At 42.4% G+C, this 22,017-nt stretch overlaps 1 protein-coding gene and 1 non-coding gene across 6 annotated transcripts in view; one reads left to right on the top strand and one right to left on the bottom strand.

Moving 5' to 3' along the window:
• Nucleotides 1-6,802: 6,802 nt before the first annotated feature.
• RRM2B (ribonucleotide reductase regulatory TP53 inducible subunit M2B) overlaps nucleotides 6,803-22,017 on the top strand; it is a 37,651-nt gene continuing 22,436 nt past the window's right edge. For 4 of the 5 annotated variants that reach the window (XM_061439250.1, XM_061439252.1, XM_061439249.1 and 1 more), the window contains exons 1-2: nucleotides 7,133-7,208; nucleotides 17,714-17,869. In XM_061439250.1, the coding sequence (XP_061295234.1) occupies nucleotides 7,161-7,208; nucleotides 17,714-17,869 (204 nt within the window). In that variant the 5' untranslated portion in view covers nucleotides 7,133-7,160. Of the gene's footprint in view, nucleotides 6,871-7,132; nucleotides 7,209-17,713; nucleotides 17,870-22,017 lie in introns of those variants that run through there. The other variant, XM_061439253.1, reaches the window with a different exon arrangement.
• LOC133260843 (U6 spliceosomal RNA) lies at nucleotides 16,228-16,334 on the bottom strand. Its single transcript, XR_009740984.1, has one exon. It is a non-coding gene; the product is annotated as a U6 spliceosomal RNA (small nuclear RNA).

Genomic DNA, 22,017 nt, shown 5'->3' on the forward strand with positions numbered 1-22,017 from the left:
TTTTTTAAAGTAAAGCATAAAATGGTTCTAAATGTAAAATAAAATCATATAAAATAAAGTTCTCTTTTGGTCTTGTTTAGTGATTAAATCTAATGGATTTGAAAACAAATTTAGGAAGCGAAGACCAAGAATGAACTTTACTGAAGGTTTTCAAAGTTTTGTTACTTTTTTTTTTTTCCCCTGAATTATCTGAATATCAAGATTGTTCCCTATAAATGGCTTCCTGGGGAATACTTGAGAGGCTTTTTAAATAGCTAATTTCACTATTTAGTACTTGCCCCTAAAGATAAATTTATCTCCTAAAGATAATATTTTTATCTATTTAGAGGTAATGAACCAATGTCTAGGTCTAAAACGGAGAGCTTCCCTTGAGGCAGTAGTTCTCATATTTCTGAAGGTGTGATTGTCTTGTTAATGCAAATTTCTAAGCTTTGCTCATCCTTTCAATCCCATTTCGACTTAGTAACTCATATAAGAAATCGTTATTCTTAACAGCATCCCAGATGATTCTGAAACACTGTCCAGAGCACTCGTTGTATTCGTGAATATAAAGCCCCCTATTGGTAAATACCCCAAAGCCAAACCTTTCCTTCTTATTATTCCTTCTTATGGAAAAGTACTTTTAAATCATCTACTCCTGGATTAGGTTCTTCCTCTTGTGCCTGGGTAAAAAGATTTTCACTGTTTACATTAACCTAAAGATAGGCATGAACATAGAGATTAATTCTTCCCTAAACATCGTTTGATTAATACAGAAATGTATTTAAAATGTGACTTAGTCATATCAAAATACCATGAATTAAGTATAAGCAAAGAATCTTATATATATTACCTCATAAAATTAAAAATCACTGGATTGTTCACAAACATGAAAGCTCTCTTTTATTGAGTATTTACCGTGTGCTAGGCAGCTTGTCAAATGCTTTCTTTTATATCATTTTATTCTGTGGCACTATTACCATCCTCACACAGAGGAAATTTGGCACAGATTAAAATAATTTGTTCAAGGTTACAGAGCTGGTAAGTGCTGAAGTCAGATGTCTCCAGCCCTTCTGGAGATTGCATTCCCAAACATCAGGTACACTAGTTTTTGGAATGTATGATTATAATTAAGTGAGTTGCCAGTCATGGCCATTAAAGGTCCTGAGCACCCAGTTCCAACATGTAGGTGTGTATATATGGCGAGGGGTTCCCCCAAACTACCAAGCAATGTGCTGACACCACATGAAAGTGAAAGTTGCTCAGGCATGTCCGACTCTGCGACCCCATGGACTGACCATACAGTCTGTGGAATTCTCCAGGCCAGAATTCTGGAGTGGGTAGCCTTTCCCTTCTCCAGGGGATCCTATAATTCAACTCAATTCTGACACTATCTACATAGAGATAGCATCAAATTTCAAGGCAAAGACCCAGCCTCCACTGCAGAAAGCAATTGCAAGCCCGAGTTGTTACCTGTACTTCTGAATAGCTATAAATCAGGGGTTCCTATGACCACCTCCTTGGGTTTGATGAATCTGTTGAAGTGGCTCACAGAACTCAAAAAACATTGTACTTACTAGATAACATAAAAGGATATAACTCAGGAACAGCTGGGTGGAAGATTAACACTGGGCAAAGCCTGAGAAAGGGTGTGGAGCTTCCATGCCCTCTCTCTGCAACTCTGTGTGTTCACCAACCCTGAAGCTGTCTGAATCCAGTCTTGCCGGGTTTTTATGAAGGCCTCGTTACACAGGCATAATTGATTAAAACACTGACCACTGGTGATTGATTCAACCTCCAGCCCATAGGGCCTCCCTTATAGCTCAGTTGGTAAAGAATGCCTGCATGCAGGACACCCGGGTTTGATTCCTGGACTGGGAAGATCCCCTGGAGGGAGGAGGAAATGGCAGTCCACTCCAGTATTCTTGCCTGGAGAATCCCATGGACAGAGGAGCCTGGTGGGCTACAATCCATGGGGTCTGCAAGAGTTGGACATGACCTAGCGACTAAACCAACAAACAGCCAACAACCAATCCACAGGGAGTTCAAGGGAAAGTTGCTTGGTGCCCCTGGCAACCAGAACCTATCCTAATGAGTGGTCCAAAAAGTCACCATTTTATTATTACTTAGGAAATTCTGAGGATTTGGGGAGCTTAGTGCCAGAAACAGGGATAAAAGACCAAATATGTATTGCTTATTATAAATCACAATACCACATAGAATAATGAAATAGTCTATAACTTGTCTTATGTTTGTACATCATTTTATTATAAACAATATATACTAAAATTTTAAAAGAATTTAAGACATCATTTAAGTTGGAGAAATGAGGGTCTGTGCATCTTACTGGTACACTGTAAGCCATCAGTAGCATGAAATTACACAGTTTCTGTACCAGAGGCTCAGCTGCTTGCTTCAGTCATACCACACACATCTCTGTAAGTACAATGGAGGTTATTCCAGTTACTATGTTTGCACAACCAATTATCTTCAAGGTTAGTGGTATAAAACAATCATTCACTATGCTCCTGGACTCTGTATTAGGAATCTGTGCAGGACATGATCATGATGGCTTGCCTCTGATGTTTCAAGTGGAAGGAAGACTTGGTGGCTGCTAGTTGGAATCCTCTAATGGTTTGTTCATTCACACATCAAGAAGTTGATAGTACCTATTGATTGGGTGCCTCAGTTCCTTCCTATGGCTTCTCTATGTCATCTTTCTTTGTAGGCCAGTTTCTGGATTCCTGTAGAATGGTACCTTAGTTCTAAGGCAAACTTTCCAAAAGGTAGAAAAAACCAGGCAAAAGCTGTTCATATTGTTCTTTATGTACTAGACTTAAAAGCCATGTATTCTCTTTGTTAAAAGTCAGTCATTCCAATGGAACATAATTAAAAATCCAGAAATAAACCCATGCATTTACAGTCAACTAATATCTGACAAGGGAAGAAAGAATACTGAATGGAGAAAAAGTCTCTTCAATAAATGGCGCTGGGAAAATTGGGTATTCACATGTAAAAGAATGAAACTAGAATATTACACCACTCACAAAAATTAACTCAAAATGGGTTAAATACTTAAATGTGAGATCTGAAACCATCAAACTCCTAGAAGAAATCATAGGAAAAAAGCTCCTTGATACGGATCTTGGCAATGATTTTTCAGATATGATACCTAAAGCACAAGCAAAAAAAAAAGTGGGACTACATCAAACTAAAAAGTTTCTGCATAGCCAAGGAAGTGATCAACAAAATGAAAAGATAACCCATAGAATGTGAAAATATCTGCAAGCCATATATCTAATAAGGGGTTAATATCCAAAGTAAGAAAACTGAAATAGCAGCAAAAAAGCCAACAGGCCAATTTTTAGTTGGGCAAAGGTTGGGCAAAACAGACAGTTTTCCAAAGAAGATGTAGAAGTGGCCAAAGGTACATGAAAAGATGCCCAACATCACTAATCCTTAGGGAAATGCAAGGCAAAACCACAATGAGATATCAACTCACACCTGTTAAAATAGCTAGCATCAAAAAGCTCAGTCATGTTCAACTATTTGCAGCTCCACGTACTGTAACCTGTCAGGCTCCTCTGTCCATGGGATTCTCCAGGCAAGAATACTGGAGTGGGTAGCCATTCCCTTCTCCAGGGGATCTTCCCAACCCAGGGACCGAACCTGGGTCTCCTGCATTGTAAGCAGCTTCTTTACTGTCTGAGCCACCAGGGAAGCCCACCAAAAAGACAGGAGATAACAAATGTTGGCAAGAATGTGGAGAAAAGAGAACCCTTGTGTGCTATTGGTGAGATTGTAAATTGATACAACTACTATGGAAAACAGTATGGAGATTCCTCAAAAACTTAAAAATAGATCTACTATATGATCCAGCAATTCTGAAACCAAGCAGGACCCTGCAGGGCCTTCTAAAGGACAGAACTCCTGTGACCCTTGACTCTTGTTGGTAGAAAAACTTTAGCCTCCTAGGCCTTCCCTGCGTTTCAAAGAGCAGATTTAATAGAAGTAAGAAAATGCAGAAACAAAGGAAAGCAGGCAAACAAGACAAAATAATAACAATTTGGCTATAAAACAAAGTTGAGGACATTTAATTGTTCTCAAGGGCTGTAGTTAATATCCTGAGCCATGTGTTAAGTCGCTTCATTAGTGTCTGACTCTTCGTGACCCCATGGACTGTAACCCGCCAGGCTGCTTTGTCCATGAGATTCTCCAGGTAAGAGTGGGTTGCCATGCCCTGCTCCAGGGGATCTTTGCTGACCTAGGGATCGAAAACACATCTCTTATTTCTCCTGCACTGGCAGCCAGGTTCTTTACCACAAACCCTGTAGTTATTCTGCAGACATTAAAATCCCAACCAGGTGGAGGAAGTTAACCATATGCTGATCAACAGCACTAGACCCCAGGCTGGCTGTATCCAGAAAACTGACAACTGAGATCCCCAAAATACCACCAGGCCTACTAGCTTCTGCATCCCTCCAAAAGAGCAAAGGTATGTTGGCTCTACTGCGGAGATTCCCCATGCCCATCCTCAACTCTGGCCTTTGTAATTATTCCACCAGCTGGGAAGGCTGATGCAGCAAAGACAAGATATATGAGTATGAATGATTAACTTGAATGATCCTTCCACTTCCTTCCCTTTCTGAATCCCATCTTACATAGGTTAGCTACTCCATCTCTTTCCCCTTAATGTATGTTTTCAATTAATTTAATAAAGCGACTCAGTTGAGCCTTTCTGTTCTATGACCTCTAGGATACTCTGATGAGTAGTGTACTTGAAAGCTACCATTGTAATTTTCTGCCCCAGTAGGTTCTTTACATGTAATATATTAGTAAATCCATGCAACAGTCTTATGCGGAAGGAACTGAGGATACTGAGTCTCAGAGAGGCTAAGTAACTTGTTCAAGGCAGCACAGCTAATAAATAAGGGAGCTAGAATTCATGCCCAGATGATATGGCTCCAGAATCCACATTCTTTTTCACTAGACTCATTCACTTTTGTACGTTCAATACACATAAGAAGCTTGATAAATAGGAGACATACTGTCTGATGACTTAAATGGTAGAATCTTTGCTCTTAGTTTATTTTCCACATGGCCTGTGATAAATTTTCTAGCTTCTTCAAGACTCAGTTTCCTCAAGGAACTTATTTAACTATTATTTAAAGTTAACCTGTGGGAATTAATTTTACTCAGCACGTGGCCCCTAGTAGTTGTCTAAGTAAGAATGGATATTGCTCATCCCCCACTCTAGGGCAGGATTGAGAATAAACCTTCATCATTTTCAAAGCTCAGTTATCTATCCTGTCTGAACCACAGTTCCCTCAACTAATCACAAAGCAGGTGCCTGTTGTCAAGGCCTGACAAGGGTTCCCTCGACATTTCAGCTTCAGACGACTTAAGCAAATCTCTTTCGCCTCAGTTTTGGTTTTTAGACCCCACTATTTTTTCTTTCTGTGGGCACTTACCTGTAGACAGTTCCCCTGAGAAACAGGCCCATGGGCAGCCCAGCGTCTGTCTCTCTGTCCGCTCCTCGACTCTGGGCCTGGAAAAGAGCGTTTCGCGGGGAGCCCGGGCGCCTTCTACTTCGGGCTGGGTAACCTCAGTCGTTCATCCCAAGCCCGGGCTCCTGGTGGGCCGGCCGAGGGAGGGGGCTTCGCTGTGCAGGGCGCAGAGGCGTCCCGGGACCCTGCGGCCCGGCTTACAGCGAGCGCGGCGCCTGGCACTTGCTAAGAGCTCGGCAAGTGTCACGCCCTCTTCCGTTATTCTCCCCCTCCTCCTCCGCACGCCCCCCGCCTCGTCCAGCACACTTTTCCCCGACCTCTGCTTCTCAGGAGCTTCGGAGAAAAGCTGGGCAGCCTTCTCTCCTCTCTCGCGGTGTCACAGGGACGTCCCCTTTTCCCACCCAGAGCGTGGCTTCCCTCTGCCACCGCTCCACACTCGAAGAGCGCTCTCTCCTCTTTAGCTCTTCCAGTGTGCGGTCCGACCACCACCCCGCATCCTCTCAGGATAGGCCGAGTTCAGTTCAGTTCAGTTCAGTCGCTCAGTAGTGTCCGACTTTTTGCGACCCCATGGACTGCAGCACGTCAGGCTTCCCTGTCCTTCACCAACTCCTGGAGCTTGCTCAACCTCATGTCCATCGAGTCGGTGATGCCATCCAACCCTCTCATCCTCTGTGGTCCCCTTCTCCTCCTGCCTTCAATCTTTCCCAGCATCAGGGTCTTTTCCAATGAGTCAGTTCTTCACATCAGGTGGCGAAAGTATTGGAGTTTTCAGCATCAGCAGCAGTCCTTTCAATGAATATTCAGGACTGATTTCCTTTAGGATGGACTGGTTTGATCTCCTTGCAGTCCAAGGAACTCTCGAGTATCCTCCAACACCACAGTTCAAAAGCATCAATTCTTCAGCTCTCAGCTTTCTTTATAGTCCAACTCTCACATCCATATATGACTACTGGAAAAACCATAGCTTTGACTAGACGGGCAGAGTAATGTCTCTGCTTTTTAATATGCTGTCTAGATTGGTCATAACTTTTCTTCCAAGGAGCAAGCGTCTTTTAATTTAGGCCGAGTTAACGCGACATATACCGTGTTCCTGACGCACGGCCAGAACTAGCTGGACACTTTCGATCATAGGAGGTCCGGGCACCTCCCGCACTCAGAGGCTAGAAGACAGCGACGCGGGAGGAGCCAAAGGCAGCGAGCCGGGAGGAGAGGCGGGGCCGGCTGGAGAGGCGGGACCTAGTGGAGGAGGCGGGGCCCGAGGTTCAGTGGGCGGAGTTTGGCAGGCTCAAAGAAGAGACCTTCACTGAGAAGGCGGAAGGCGGTGCCCGCGCAGTGGCGCTGGGCGAATTTTGGCGAGACTATGTTACTCTGGCTGCGGCGGGAGGTGGGGCCGGCGCAGAGAGGTGGGGCGGGGCAGTCGGAGTGGGCGCGTCCCAGTGTGGGTGGGGAGGCGGGGCCAGGCCCGAGCCGGGCCAGGTCCTCAATGGGCAGGCGAGAAAGCCGGGATCGGCCAGCGCCGAGGAGCGGGGCGGGACCGGCCGGAGTAGGAGCGGGCCCTGCGCCAGGGGGCGGGGCCTACTCAGAGCACCCGCCGGCCACCTGGTTCTGTCCCAGTTGGAGTGGCCCGAGGCTGTCGGTTCCCTCTGCTCCGGTAGCTCTGGCGGAGTCTGCGCGATGGGAGACCCGGAAAGGCCGGAAGCGGCCAGGCCCCAGCCAGAGGAGGTAAACAGCCCTGTCGCTTCCTCTCCCGCCCCGCGGTCACGCCGGGCCTCTGGGTTGCAAGCTGCGGGGGGGACCTGCGAAGTGCAGGATCTCTGTAGTAGATTTTACTCGTTGCCTCCTGAGACCCGGGGTAGGCCTGGCCTCGAGCTCTCGCTGCAGCCTGGTTTCGTCTTTTCGAGCGCTCTGAAGGCCGTCCCCTCGGAGGGGTGAGGAAGGAGCCGGGTTTCTGCTCCACTGCTCTGGGGCGACCCGAGGGCAGTGCTCTGAGACTTCAGATCCGGGCAAGGCGCACCCTCTTCCATCCTTCCCTGTTCTGGAGCCCTGGCAGGGGAGGTTGAGGCTAGGGCCGAGGACTGGTAGCCCTACTGGAGAAATGCATTCCATCTCTGGGATGGTTAATAGGACTTGGAAGGATGCGTGTAGAAACTGACACAAGTGGATGGGGTTAGCTGATCAGTAGAAAGACTTCAGGAAATCCTCCTAACAATGGCAACGATAAGGTTAGCAGACCAGTTTTACTCAGACCCCGCTAAACGAGCTGTGAATCTTTGGGGGGTACCACTTTCTTCATTTCTACAGTGGAAATGATGCTTGCTTCACAAAGAATTTAGTGCTTTATGCAAAGTGCCACGGAAGTTGTGGGTGCTTAATAAAACCTACCTTAACGTGTTCGTCTTCTTGGCTTCTATATTAGTGAAAGTGTTAGTCGCTCAGTCGTGTCTGCCTCTTTGCGACCCCATGGGCTGTCTGTAGCTCACCAGGCTCCTCTGTCCATGGGATTCTCCAAACAAGAACACTGGAGTGGGTAGCCATTCCCTTCTCCAAGGGATCTTCCTTGGGTGATGGACCAGGGATGGAACCTGGGTCTCCTGCATTGCGGGCAGATTCTTTACCGTCAGAGCCTCTAGGGAAGCCCTTCTATATTAGTTGCTGCTGCTGCTAAGTCGCTTCAGTCGTGTCGGACTCTGTGCAACCCCATAGACAGCAGCCCACCAGGCTCCTCTGTCCCTGGGATTCTCCAGGCAAGAACACTGGAGTGGGTTGCCATTTCCTTCTCCAATGCATGAAAGTGAAAAATGAAAGTGAAGTCGCTCAGTCGTGTCCCACTCCTAGTGACCCCATGGACTGCAGCCTACCAGGCTCCTCTGTCCATGGGATTTTCCAGGCAAGAGTACTGGAGTGGGGTGCCATTGCCTTCTCCGTCTATATTAGTAGAGGTACATAACAACAGTCAACACACTGGGATTCATTAGACTGTAGGGTAGTTAAAATTGTTGTGCTATAATTTTCTTAGCCTGTTATTTTGTAAATATTTCTAAACCTGTTGCTGTGTGTGGTATCTTTGATTATTTATTTTATTTTTTAACTTTACAATATTGTATTGGTTTTGCCATATATCAACATGAATCCGCCACAGGTATACACGTGTTCCCCATCCTGAACCCTCCTCCCACCTCCCTCCCCATACCATCCCTCTGGGTCATCCCAGTGCACCAGCCCCAAGCATCCCATATCGTGCATTGAACCTGGACTGGCGACTCGTTTCTTACATGATATTATACATGTTTCAATGCCATTCTCCCAAATCTTCCCACCCTCTCACTCTCCCACAGAGTCCAAAAGACTGTTCTATACATCAGTGTCTCTTTTGCTGTCTTGTATACAGGGTTATTGTTACCATCTTTCTAAATTCCATATATATGCGTTAGTATACTGTATTGATGTTTTTCTTTCTGCCTTACTTCACTCTGTATAATAGGCTCCAGTTTCATCCACCTCATTAGAACTGATTCAAATGTATTCTTTTTAATGGCTGAGTAATACTCCATTGTGTATATGTACCACTGCTTTCTTATCCATTCATCTGCTGATGGGCATCTAGGTTGCTTCCATGTCCTGGCTATTATAAACAGTGCTGCGATGAACATTGGGGTTCACTTGTCTCTTTCAGTTCTGGTTTCCTCAGTGTGTATGTCCAGCAGTGGGATTGCTGGGTCATAAGGCAGTTCTGTTTCCAGTTTTTTAAGGAATCTCCACACTGTTTTCCATAGTGGCTGTACTAGTTTGCATTCCAGCCTGCCTGACTTCAGGCTCTACTACAAAGCCACAGTCATCAAGACAGTATGGTATTGGCACAAAGACAGAAATATAGATCAATGGAACAAAATAGAAAGCCCAGAGATAAATCCACACACCTATGGACACCTTATCTTTGACAAAGGAGGCAAGAATATATAATGGATTAAAGACAATCTCTTTAACAAGTGGTGCTGGGAAAACTGGTCAACCACTTGTAAAAGAATGAAACTAGAACACTTTCTAACACCATACACAAAAATAAACTCAAAATGGATTAAAAATAAAGATTATTTTTAATAGAGTTTCAGCTCACAGAGATTCAGCTCTCAGATTCACAGAGATTCTTACATTTCTTCAGAAAGTTGTAGATTCCAGATTTGGGATTTTACTTTGACTCTGTAAACATTTAGTAACTAACAAATTGTAAATAGCCCTCAAACTTTCTCTTCCTCTTTTGAAACAAACATTTTCCTACTCTAATGGAACAATTCAGATATTTTTGTTTGTGGTGGTAGCTCCAACAGTTCAGACTTAAGACCTGGAAGTTAATTTTTATTTGTTATGCCTATCTTGGTACACACCCACAAAGACAGAGGCAGAACTTTAGATCTAGAATGAAGTTCAGTGAGCACCTGTTTCACAGTTTTTAACTTGAGATGCAAGGATGGCTTAAGTACTTTATTTCTATAGATATATTGGTGCAGCTTGGGCCACCTGCATCAGAATCACCTGGAAAACGTTGTGAAAAATGTAAATATCTGGGTCTACGCCCCACATATAGTGAATCAAAGTCTCTTGGGATGGGTTTGGGACTGCATTTTTAACAAGCACTTCAGATGATCCTGGTACACAGTTTTGTTTAGGGTATGCCAAGCAGCATGTAAAACTACTACCAGGGGTCAAATATGTGTCCCCTGCAGTGGAAGCACAGTCTTAACCACTGGATCATGGTACATATATTTTAAGAACACTGTCTTGAGTTTATAGATGAGCTTGAAGGGGGTTTATGAATCTCCTGAAGTTTGTAGGTGTCATATGTGCAGTTGTGAATATCTAGAGAAAGGGGGTCCAAAATTTTGATAGTTTCCCCAAATTAACTATCTTTAATCTAACTGATAGTCCCTGTTTTCGAAATGATATACCCAGGACCACACAACTCAAGTTTAAAACCAAGATCCAGGTTTAAAAGCAAGTTCTCACTCCTGGGCCAGTAGTCCACCTGTTTTGTCAGGTTTGGTGGGAATAGGAAAATGAAAGTGAAAACACCTACGAATAGTGTATAACTCTGACGGCATCCGAACATTCTACCACACCCGAGGAGAAGGAGAGGTGAAGGCAAGCAAATCAAAGTAGTGTAATTGGAGGTGGATGGGAGGAAGGGGCTGTGTAGAATGCCAGTCTAGATCAGTGCAGGGTGAATGCCAGCTGGGGAGTCTTAACCCAGATGGCTGCCCTCACATGTCCTGGCACTTCTTGGGACCAGGTGTCCAGAATCAGGAAGCACCATTCTGAAAAAGACAATGGAGAGTTACCAAGGAATGCCTATGAGAAACTGTTTCACGTTTTCCTCACTTCAGCATTTGTGCAGTTACAACAAATTAGTTGTCTGTCTACTTTCAGTCTTACCAGCTGTCCAATCCTGTTTACCACTGCCAAATTAGTCCATCAATAAACCTATGCCTCCATGTCACGTCCCTCAAAAATACTCCTCAAAGAGTCTTAATTCCCGCACCAAACTGCCCAGCTCCTCGGACTGGCAAAGCAGCTTTTTCATGTTAACTGCTACATCTTAATTCAGGCTGTCATTTCCACCTCTGAAATGGACACTATCGATGCTACCAAAACCTAGGATTTTCTCTTTTCTAATTCAGCCTACACATGGATATTCAATTTCTCTTTCTCATGGTACCCCTGTTTATATTAATTCCTACTCAGGAACTTTCCATGACTCTCCATAGGAATGATTTTAAACTGTGCTCCACAATGAATGCCAGCACCTGGGGGTGGGGGCAAGTGGGAAGAGTTGAAGTCTGAGCCTCCTAGCTCCCCGAGATGTTTGAAAACCTTTGACCCAGAAAATTCCTCATGCCTCAGTCCCATTGATACCCACAAAGTGGATACTTTAGGGAATTCCTCTTCATCTCGATCGTTTGCTTTAGCCAAGTTAGGTCACCGCTGCCTTTGCTTTATGTCTATTTCTGTCACTTTTAATCCCAGCTACCTCTTTCTCCACCTGCCCTTTCTCTTTCTGTCAAGAGACCTGCATTCCCTGGTCTGTGTTCTCAGCTGTGCTGCTGCTTTGTATCTTCTCCCTGAATAATCACATCCATCCTCTTGGCAACTACTAATAGAATCTTCTGGAGAAGGCAATGGCAAGCCACTCCAGTATTCTTGCCTAGAAAATCCCGTAGATGGAGGAGCCTGGTATGCTGCAGTCCATGGGGTTGCTATGAGTTGGATGTGACTGAGCGACTTCAGTTTCATTTTTCACTTTCACGCAATGGAGAAGGAAATGGCAACCCACTCCAGTGTTCTTGCCTGGAGAATCCCAGGGACAGAGGAGCCTGGTGGGCTACCATCTATGGGGTCGCACAGAGTCGGACACGACTGAAGCGACTTAGCAGCAGCAATAGGATCTTCACGCCCTGAGAGAGGAGTGGAGAGAGTGCTCTACCTACCATAGTGTTATATTTTCAGCTTTCTTCTTGATGTCTTGAAACTGAACCCCTTATCTTCTTTATTGATCAAATTGATTTTTAAAAGCTTTTGTGTTTGTAACTTCTTACTGTTATTAATGACTTGGGTTGGTGGGGGTGTTTATTCATATTAAATTCTTGTTAAACATGTAATGTGAGAAGCAAGAGTTTTTGTCTGATTTATTCAGTTATTCTCCAGGTGCTGAGCACTTTCTGACATTAGAGAGACCACACAGTTCTTCAGAGCACACTTGGAAAAATTGTGAAGTGTTTACTGCCTTCTTTCTGGTTTTATTTTCTTCCATTGTCCCCCACATACCATAAGTCCAGATTTAGAAAGTTTTCCAGTTCTTAAAAATGGCCCATGCCATCGTGACTTTTCTCATATTGTTCTTTACTTCTAAAATATGAGTTCTTAGCCCACATCCACAGAGAATGCCCTGGAGAGCCTAGAATTTGGGGATATATGATCCTCTTGACGGTATTTTAAAATGTGTGTGGATTTTTATCATCAGGAAAATAAGCAGTATTATCATCTGTAGCCCAGTTCAAAGACCTGTGTTCGTTAAAGCTCCTCACTTCACAAGGCAGGATCTTTCCCAATAGCCTCCTAACTCAGCTTCTTAACAATCCACATATTACCATGATGGAACAGGAAGAATATATGTATTCAAATGTGACTTTCATTTGAAAATTGTTTAAAGATAGTTGTCGTCAGCAGTTTTTGCAGATCCAGATGTTGATCAATTATCAGCATTTTCAAACTCCATTCAGAGCAAGGGTGCTTGGTGCCAAAGGGTTGCTGCTTATTGCTGTCATTCCCAATTGTCAGTATGGTGCACACAGCAAATAGAGTGAAAGTAAAGAATTCTAGCTCTGCATATAGATCTGTACCCCTGGGACAAAATACATAACAAAAAGAAAAATGCAAAACCATATCAAAATGCTGCATAGTGGTGATAAAAGCAAGTGCAGTCTACAAGAACTCAAGGAAGAACAAAGTGGGCCAAGATAAGTTTGCAGTATTTGTTGACTGCAGATCTCAACGTTTTAAATTGGGATTTGAATATTTCACTTTTAAAGCCTTTCCAGCAATTTTCTAATTACTTCATGAATTATAGAAGACCACCTTTCTAAGGCCAGAAACATCCCAACAATTAATAGTAACACAATAACAATTTAAAAAGTTCATAACACTTGAGAGTATGCAAAGCACTTTTATTTATATTAGCTCCTCTGATCCTTATAACATTCCTTTTAAACAAGTAGGACAAATGTTAGTCTTTAATTTACAGGTGATGATGATCAGATTAAATGACTTGCCTGAAAGCATGCATAATAATATTAAGTGCTTACTGTAAGTGAACACGATTTTGTACTATAATGAACACTGTGGACTGAAATATGGTCATTTGGTTTACTTCATGTTCTGATGTAGAGGTAGCAGTTTCCAAAACGTTGATTTTTAATCTCATCTTTACTGTCTTATTATTCACCTGTGAAACACATCCTCCTCAACAACATACTTCATGATCTCATTATACATGGTGATTTTAATCTGGTGAAGGGGAAGGCGAATGCATTCTGAGAAAGTTTTACTCTATTTTGAAATTTGCACCAGTTAAAAACCACTGCTTTAAGCCTTATCAGTTTGGCTGGTTTTCACCAGCTTCACATCACTTTGGTTCTTTCAACTTTATTTCTAATGAACTCATCTTTATTTTTACTTTTTCCTAAAGTCATATTTGATGATGTCCTCCTCCTGTCATTTCACTAGTTACATCAGATCAGATCAGATCAGATCAGTCGCTCAGTCGTGTCTGACTCTTTGCAACCCCATGGATTGCAGCACGCCAGGCTTCTGTGTCCTTCACCACCTCCAGGAGTTTGCTCAAACTCATGTCCATTGAGTCGATGATGCCATCCAACCATCTCGTCCTCTGTCATCCCCTTCTCTTCCTGCCCTCTATCTTTGCCAGCATCAGAGTCTTTTCCAATGAGTCGGCTCTTCGCATCAGGTGGCCAAAGTATTGGCACTTCAGCATCAGTCCTTCCAATGGATATTCAGGGTTGATTTCCTTTAAGATTGACTGGTTTAGTTACATCAGTACCATTTGTTAAATTAACTTTGTTTAGCAGGAGACAGTACAATTGGTCCTTGAATAGCAGGGGTGTTAGGAACACTGACTCTTGGCAGTTGAAAATCCTGATATAACTTTTCAGTTGGCATTCTATATCTACTGTTCTGCATCCACTGATTCAATCAATTGCAGATGGAATAGTATTGTTGTTATTGGAAAAAAATCCACAGATAAGTGGACCAATGTGTTTCAAACCTGTGTTGCACAAGGGTTAATTGTAGTGTATACACTTTTTAGGGGCTTCCTGGGTGGCTCAGTGGTAAAGAGTCCACCTGCCAATGCAGAAAATGCAGGAGACACAGGTTCAATCCCTAGGTGGGGAAGATCCCCTGAAGGAAGAAATGGCAACCCACTCCAATATTCTTGCCTGGAAAATCCCATGGATGGAGGAGCCTGGTGGGCAGCAGTCCATGGGGTCACAAAGAGATGGATACAACTGAGTGAGCATGCATGCACTCTTTTTAACTTTAGTTTATCTTACTGTTTTGAATTCAGGTTTTTAAATGGTGAAGAATCTGCCTGCAGTGCAGGAGACCTGAGTTCGATCCCTGGGTCAGGAAGACCCCCTGGAGAAGGGAACGACTACCCCCTCCAGTATACTTGCGTGGAGAATTCCAGGGACAGAGGAGCCTGGTGGGATACATACAGAACATGGGGTTGCAAAGAGTCGGACACAACTGAAGGACTAACACTTTCATGTCACACTGGCCCTAATCTAGCTGCCATCCACACATACAGAGATGTAGTGTAAGGCAAGGCTTGGAATTCCGACCTATCTCAGTTCTAATCTTATTTCTGCCAGTTACCAGTTGTGGAATCCTGGGTATGTTATTTACCTACTTCAAGATTTAGTTTTCCCATCTGTAAAATTGGAATACTATAACTATTTGACTAACTTGTTGTACAGATGAAGCAGAATAAATGTGTATAAAGCATCTGTGTGGTGTCAGTTCAAAAGCAGCCTCAGTGCCAGACCTAGAGGACGAGCTCTTATGTGTCCTCCTGTTCTAGAGCCTGGAACTGCAGTGTCTCAGAATCTTACAGCTTTTTTGAGATTGCAAAGTCCTCAGTTCAGTTCAGTAGCTCAGTTGTGTCTGACTCTTTGCAACCCCATGGACCGCAGCACTCCAGGCCTCTCTGTCCGTCACCAACTCCCAGAGTTTACCCAAGCTCATGTCCATTGAGTCGGTGATGCCATCCAACCATCTCATCCTCTGTCGTCCCCTTCTCCTCCTGTCCTCAATCTTTCCCAGCATCAGGGTCTTTTCAAATGAGTCAGCTCTTCGCATCAGGTGGCCAAAGTATTGGAGTTTTAGCCTCAACATCAGTCCTTCCAATGAACACTCAGGACTGATCTCCTTTAGGATGGACTGGTTGGATCTCCTTGCAGTCCAAGGGACTCTCAAGAGTCTTCTCCAACACCACAGTCAATTTTTCAGTGCTCAGCTTTCTTTATAGTTCAACTCTCACATCCATATGGAAAAACCATAGTCTTGACCAGACAGACCTTTGTTGGCAAAGTAATGTCTCTGCTTTTTAATATGTTGTCTAGGTTGGTCATAACTTTCCTTCCAAGGAGTAAGTGTCTTTTAATTTCATGGCTGCAATCACCATCTGCAGTGATTTTGGAGCCTGAAAAAATAAAGTCAGCCACTGTTTCCCCATCTATTTCCCATGAAATGATGGGACCAGATGCCATGATCTTAGTTTTCTGAATGTTGAGCTTTAAGCCAACTTTTTCACTCCCCTCTTTCACTTTCATCAAGCTCCTCTTTAGTTCTTCACTTTCTGCCGTAAGGGTGGTGTCATCTGCATATCTGAGGTTACTGATACTTCTCCCGGTAATCTGGATTCTAGAAGTTGAGTACAAGTTACAGTTTTGAGCAAAGCCCTCAATGGCAGCACAAATAAACAAAAAACTTGACCACTTCCATTTTAGAAATTTACCTAAATATTTGTGGAATAAATATTGAGTAAATACCAAACTGTATGCTAAGCTCTAAGGATTCCACAAGTATAAATCTGGTTTTTCCTGTTTTTTTTTTTTTTTTGGTTGGCATAAATTTCCTTTAATAATTTCTACATTTCCAATAGGATTTAATTAAAAATATGGAACGCTTCACGAATTTGCGTGTCATCCTTGCGCAGGGGCCATGCTAATCTTCTCTGTATCGTTCCAATTTTAGTATATGTGCTGCCGAAGCGACCACTGATTTTTACTGTTAAGAAGCAGAGTCTAGAGGAAACTGTAGACAGAGAATTAAATTGCAGTGATCTATATGCTTTCTTAGGCATGTAATCAAGGCCTTTGGTGTGCTGAGGGGAGGGTTTTGTGAGGGTACTCAGAGGAGGCTTGATTTGAATGGTTTTAGATTATTTCACTGATACATTATGGTCTTATGTTAAATTTTTTAAAATCTAAAGGTATCCCAAAATCAGAGCACAGGCTAAAGAGAGATTAACAGTCCATTCACTTACTTGTGCACGGGTGCTAAGTTGCTTCAGTTGTGTCTGACTGTTTGTGACCCTATGGACTGTAGCCCATGGGGTCCTCTGTCCATGGGATTCTCCAGGCAAGAATACTGGAGTGCATGGCCATGCCCTCCTACAGGGGATCTTCCTGACCCAGGGGCTGAAACTGCCTCCTGCAGCTCCTGCATTGCAGGTGGATTTTTTACTGCTGAGCCACCAGGGAAACTAATGTTTACTTGACATAGTACTCTGGAAATACCACAATATACAAAAAACTGGTCTCCAGTCAGACATATGACTTTATTTTTTCAGGCTCCAAAATCACTGCAGATGGTGATTTCAGCCATGAAATGTATGTGTATATATATATATATACACATACATATATATGTATGTATGTATGTATATGACATTTTCCCCCTTTAGAGTGCCATCCTCTTTCCAAGCAGTATGCATTTTAGGTATGTGTTTCTTTATCCCACAAAGCTTTGAGACAGTCCCTGTAAGACCATATGCTGTAAAGGAATATTAACATGTAAATAGCAAAAACCAATTGGTACATGGGAAGGCTCAGACAAAGACTGCTAAGTTGTTGGTAAAGAGTTTTCAGATGAGTATGATAATATTTCAGTTAAGATTAGACAAGAAAACTTTAAAATTAAAAAGCAGCTTGTAATAGTAGCCTATTCATGCCAGCATTCTGTCTCGGTGAGAGGCACTGAAGGGACATTTTGTCCACAACTTTAGAAATTTGCCCCCATGACATTTATGGGTCTAGTTTTTTATGCTTATCCTCAGAGTAACAATAACGGCAATAATATTTTGAATGATTATTATGCACCAGGCTCTGTTTAAAGCATTTTTATCATCAAAATTAATCTCTAAGGTAGGTGTTATTTTACTGATGAGGAAACTGAGACTCAGAGAAGTTAAGGAACTTCCTATAGCCACGCACTTAAGCCAACACCATTGACCACCTACCAGATCACAGTAAGGATTCGAGCTGGGGAGACAGGCTCCCAACTGTGCTGTCTCCCTAACTCTCCCAGACGTGTGTTAGATGTGAGTAAAGGGGAATCTCTACATAAAATGGGTGTTTGTACTTTATTTTTCAAAGAGGTTGTCTTCAGATACCAATGAAAATGAAGCAAAGTCAGATGAAGAGCCGCTCCTGAGAAAGAGTTCTCGTCGATTTGTCATCTTTCCAATCCAGTACCCTGACATTTGGAAAATGTATAAAAAGGCACAGGCATCCTTCTGGACAGCAGAAGAGGTAAGTAGCATCGCCATCATCAGCAAACATGTTCTCTAGGGTAGTGTTCACATTTTATATCACAGGACTTACATTGTGAGGTACCCTGGATAAGATCAGTTGTATATGATAATGTTTGAAATTCCTGAGACTGAATACAGGGTTCTCCAATGTTTTGTGTTTAGACTTCTACCTATAAACATGTTTTCTTCCGCAAAAACGTCATCTCAGTCTGCCAGATTTTTACCTCTAATGTGTTTTCGAACATTTTGCCTTATTTTTTTTTTTTTTGGCATTTTTTATTTTTGGTTGAGCTGAATCTTTGTGGCTACACACAAGCTTTCTCTGGTTGAGGTCAGCAGGGGCTACTCTTTGCTGCGGCGCACAGGCTACTCATTGTGGTGGCTTCTCTTGTTCTGGAGCACAAGCTCTAGGCATGTGGGCATCAGTAGTTGCAGCACGTGGGCTTAGTAGCTGCGCTGCCCTGGCTTAGTTGCCCCGCAGCATGTGGGATCTTCCCAGACCTGGGATCGAACCCTTGTCCCCTGCACTGGCAGGCACATTCTCATGCACTGTACCACCAGGCAAGTCCCATTTTCCATTTTTGAACAGACTTTTGGTTTGCTGTGACCAAATAAGACTAGTTTTTACTTCCAGTCAGTGGAATAAACGAATAAATAAATAAATTTGCAGCTATAGCTGATGGTGCTGAAAGAGCTGCCACACAAGGAATTTGCCCGGGCAATGTACTCAACTTCTGAACTACTGGCCGGAACTCACCATGCTCCACCCTGTCTGGCTCTGCCCTCAGCCACATCAAACCTGGCACAACTGCCCGAGCAGACAGGACAGCTGTGGAATGTTTTCTCTTAGTGTGGCAATTTCTGCCTAGGAAATGAATTGAACCCAGCAAGTTAGAAAATGCTCGCTGTTTGGTAAAGACAGTTGGTCATGCAAGCAGTTGCTCCATAGTCTGCAAATAATCCTTATCTTCGTATTTGAATATGATGGATGATACCTGTGTATCACTCTGTTCTCTGGGTGTGATATTCGCCTGTATACTGCACATAGATATAACTATTTGTGTAGATATATTTGGATCTATCCATCTATTGATATCTATCGATCAGAACTTTTTTTGTTGTTGTTGAGATTGGCTCTTTATACACACTGTTAAGAATGCAGGTGCTGGAGCCAGCTGAGGTACAAATCCCGGGTCTACCACGTACTAGCTGTGCCACTGGGGAAGTTGCTCTGGGAAGCCGCTCTGTATCCTCGTCAGTAAACTGGGCTAATAGTACCTAGTTCGTTGGGTGGTTGTGTGGATTCATTAGATGTGTAGAATGGTAGTTGGCGTGTAGTGAGAACCAAATAAATGCAAGCTACTAGTTTATACAGAATGGAGGAGATTTATACTAGATATCAGAAGGTACCAATTTTTGAACCTTCTGTTACACTAATTTTATCCCCCCACCCATTTTTGTTATTTTATATCTGTTAACATTATTAACATTTTTGTTATATTGTAGTTAGCATGTAGAGCAAAAAAAAAAAAAAACTAAACCAAAAACCCAGTATTTTCATATCGAGCCATAGTGGTAGGCACACCTGACTGTCCCTAACCGTGATTTTTAGAAAGCTTTTTGTTAGATGTCATTAAGAGAACAAATAGGTTACACAGGTGGCTTTTTCAGTCATCATGTTAAAAAGGTACTTGTGATACTTGTGTAATTACATTTCATCAAGACATTTCTTGCATCTTTTAAGACCTGTACTATGTGTTGCACTATGACTTAAAAATACTACTTTTTAAAAATTAAAATGTACAGCTTGGTACATATTTTATGCTTCCCAGGTGGCTCAGTGGTGAAGAATCCAACTGTCAAGGCAGGAAATGTGGATTTGATTCCTGGGTTGGGAAGATCCCTTGGAGGAGAAAATGACAACCCACTCCAGTATTCTTGCCCGGAAAATCCCATGGACAGAGGACCTGGTGGGCCACAGTCCACGGGGTTGCAAAGAGTCAGACATGACTGAGCGACTTAGCACACACGCATGCATGCACATTTTTTACAGACAGCTGATAGGAAGATTCAAATACATAATTAACTGGGAAGTCAAACACATTTTTAGTTCCATATATTATTCATTTAAACAAATTATGTAAGTTACAGTTTAATCATCTTTAGATTTCATTGCTTTACCAGTGATTTACCTTTATTATTAAATATGACTGGTCATTGAAGACTTGATTCAGAAGACAAAGTTCTGGTGTTTGTTTGTTTTTTTTTTAAAGCTACTTAGGAAATTCTGTTACCAATAGTTTGCAATCAATCTTCAGATTGTGAAATTGGGAATTTATTCAAATGAACAAAGCTGGGCAAAAACATTTACCTTTTAGGAATGGAAAATAATGTAGATAAGTTTAATATTTAAGAGTGAGCATATTGTAATATTAAAATTTAGTGTTAGGAGTATAATACACAAAAACCAGGAAGATGTCAGTTTAACCTGAGTGAACTCTTAACATTATAGAATAGGACCTGACTTTTAGCTTGCATATTTTAAAAGACGTATGCAAATATTTCCTCTCTTCTCCGTTGTATCCCCGACATTTAGCACAGTGTCTGTCATGTAGTGGGTGTTCAGTAAACATTTAAAACATAAAGTAATGGGAAAGGATTTTGGAAAAGAACACAAATGATTGAAGAGATGAAACTTTAGTCTTTTTTGGAAGGGTCAAAGAGATTAGGGCTTTTTAGAATAAATAAATAAAGAGCAAAAGACAGTTTAGTTCAGTTCAGTCGCTCAGTCGTGTCAGACTCTTTGCGACCCCATGAACTGCAGCACGCCAGGCCTCCCTGTCCATCACCAACTCCCGGAGTTTACCCAAACTCATGTCCATTGAATCGGTGATGCCATCCAACCATCTCATCCTCTGTCATTCCCTTCTCCTCCTGCCCTCAATCTTTCCCAGCATCAGGGTCTTTTCCAATGAATCAGCTCTTCACATCAGGTGGCCAAAGTATTGGAGTTTCAGCTTCCACATCAGTCCTTCCAATGAACACCCAGGACTGATCTCCTTTAGAATGGACTGGTTGGATCTCCTTGCAGTCCAAAGGACCCTCAAGAGTCTTCTCTAACACCACAGTTCAAAAGTATCTTCTGCGCTCACATCCATACGTGACTACTGGAAAAACCATAGCCTTGACAGACAGACCTTTGTTGACAAAACACATTTCAAATGTTTGTGAGATTATTATGAAACATTTGTAAGAGATTTTCCAGAGACAAAATCTACAAGGTACATTTAGAGACAATTTTAAAATTGTAGATTCTACTAAACTCTAGAGTACATTACTATTAATTCCAAGGACTAGTTCCAAGAAACACTTTTCAAAATATTTCTACTCTCAGAGAAAGCTGTACCTATAAATTGTTTTAAAACCCAGATTATTACCTGTCTGACATTACTTCTGGGTATAAAAGTAGATTAACTAGCAGTAAAGTAGCAAGTACAACTGCTTAACAGGTGTCTAGTTATCTAACACAATGGTAAGTATTATATAAAATGTTAAAGCCCTGGCTGCTGAAAATCATTAGTATATTCACCTCAGTTCCTTCTTGATCAGTTTCTACTCTCTCTTTCTATTTTGCCCCTTCCTTCATTTCTTCCAGATTGCAGTTTTTCTCCCAACTTTATTGCTATAATTGACATATAAAATTGTGTAATTATAAAGTATACAACATATTGCTTTAATACACATGTATTGCAAAATGATTACCAGCATAGTGTTAGCTAACACCTGTATCCCATCACATAGTTACCATTTCTTTTTTGTGGTGAGAATAGATTAGGTTAATGTTTTGAAAGGACATCCTGGCCAGCTTCTCAATTAGCTAAAAGATAGAATTCTTCATAATGTTTTGATTTTGTTGTGTTCCTTTGTAATTGTCTTAGTTTGAGCTGATGATATAATAATATCATAGAGTGAGTGGCTTTCAAACAGCAGAAATTTATTACTCACAGTTCTGGAGGCTGGAGATCCTAAGATCAAGTGCCTACAGTTTTGGTATCTGATGAGGGCTTGCTGCCTGGTTCATAGACAGCTGTCTTCGTACTATGTCCACACATGGCAGAAGGGGCAAAGGAGTTCTCTGAGGTCTCT

This window comes from Bos javanicus, chromosome 14 (genome assembly GCF_032452875.1).
Source record: "Bos javanicus breed banteng chromosome 14, ARS-OSU_banteng_1.0, whole genome shotgun sequence".
NCBI lineage: Eukaryota > Metazoa > Chordata > Mammalia > Artiodactyla > Bovidae > Bos > Bos javanicus.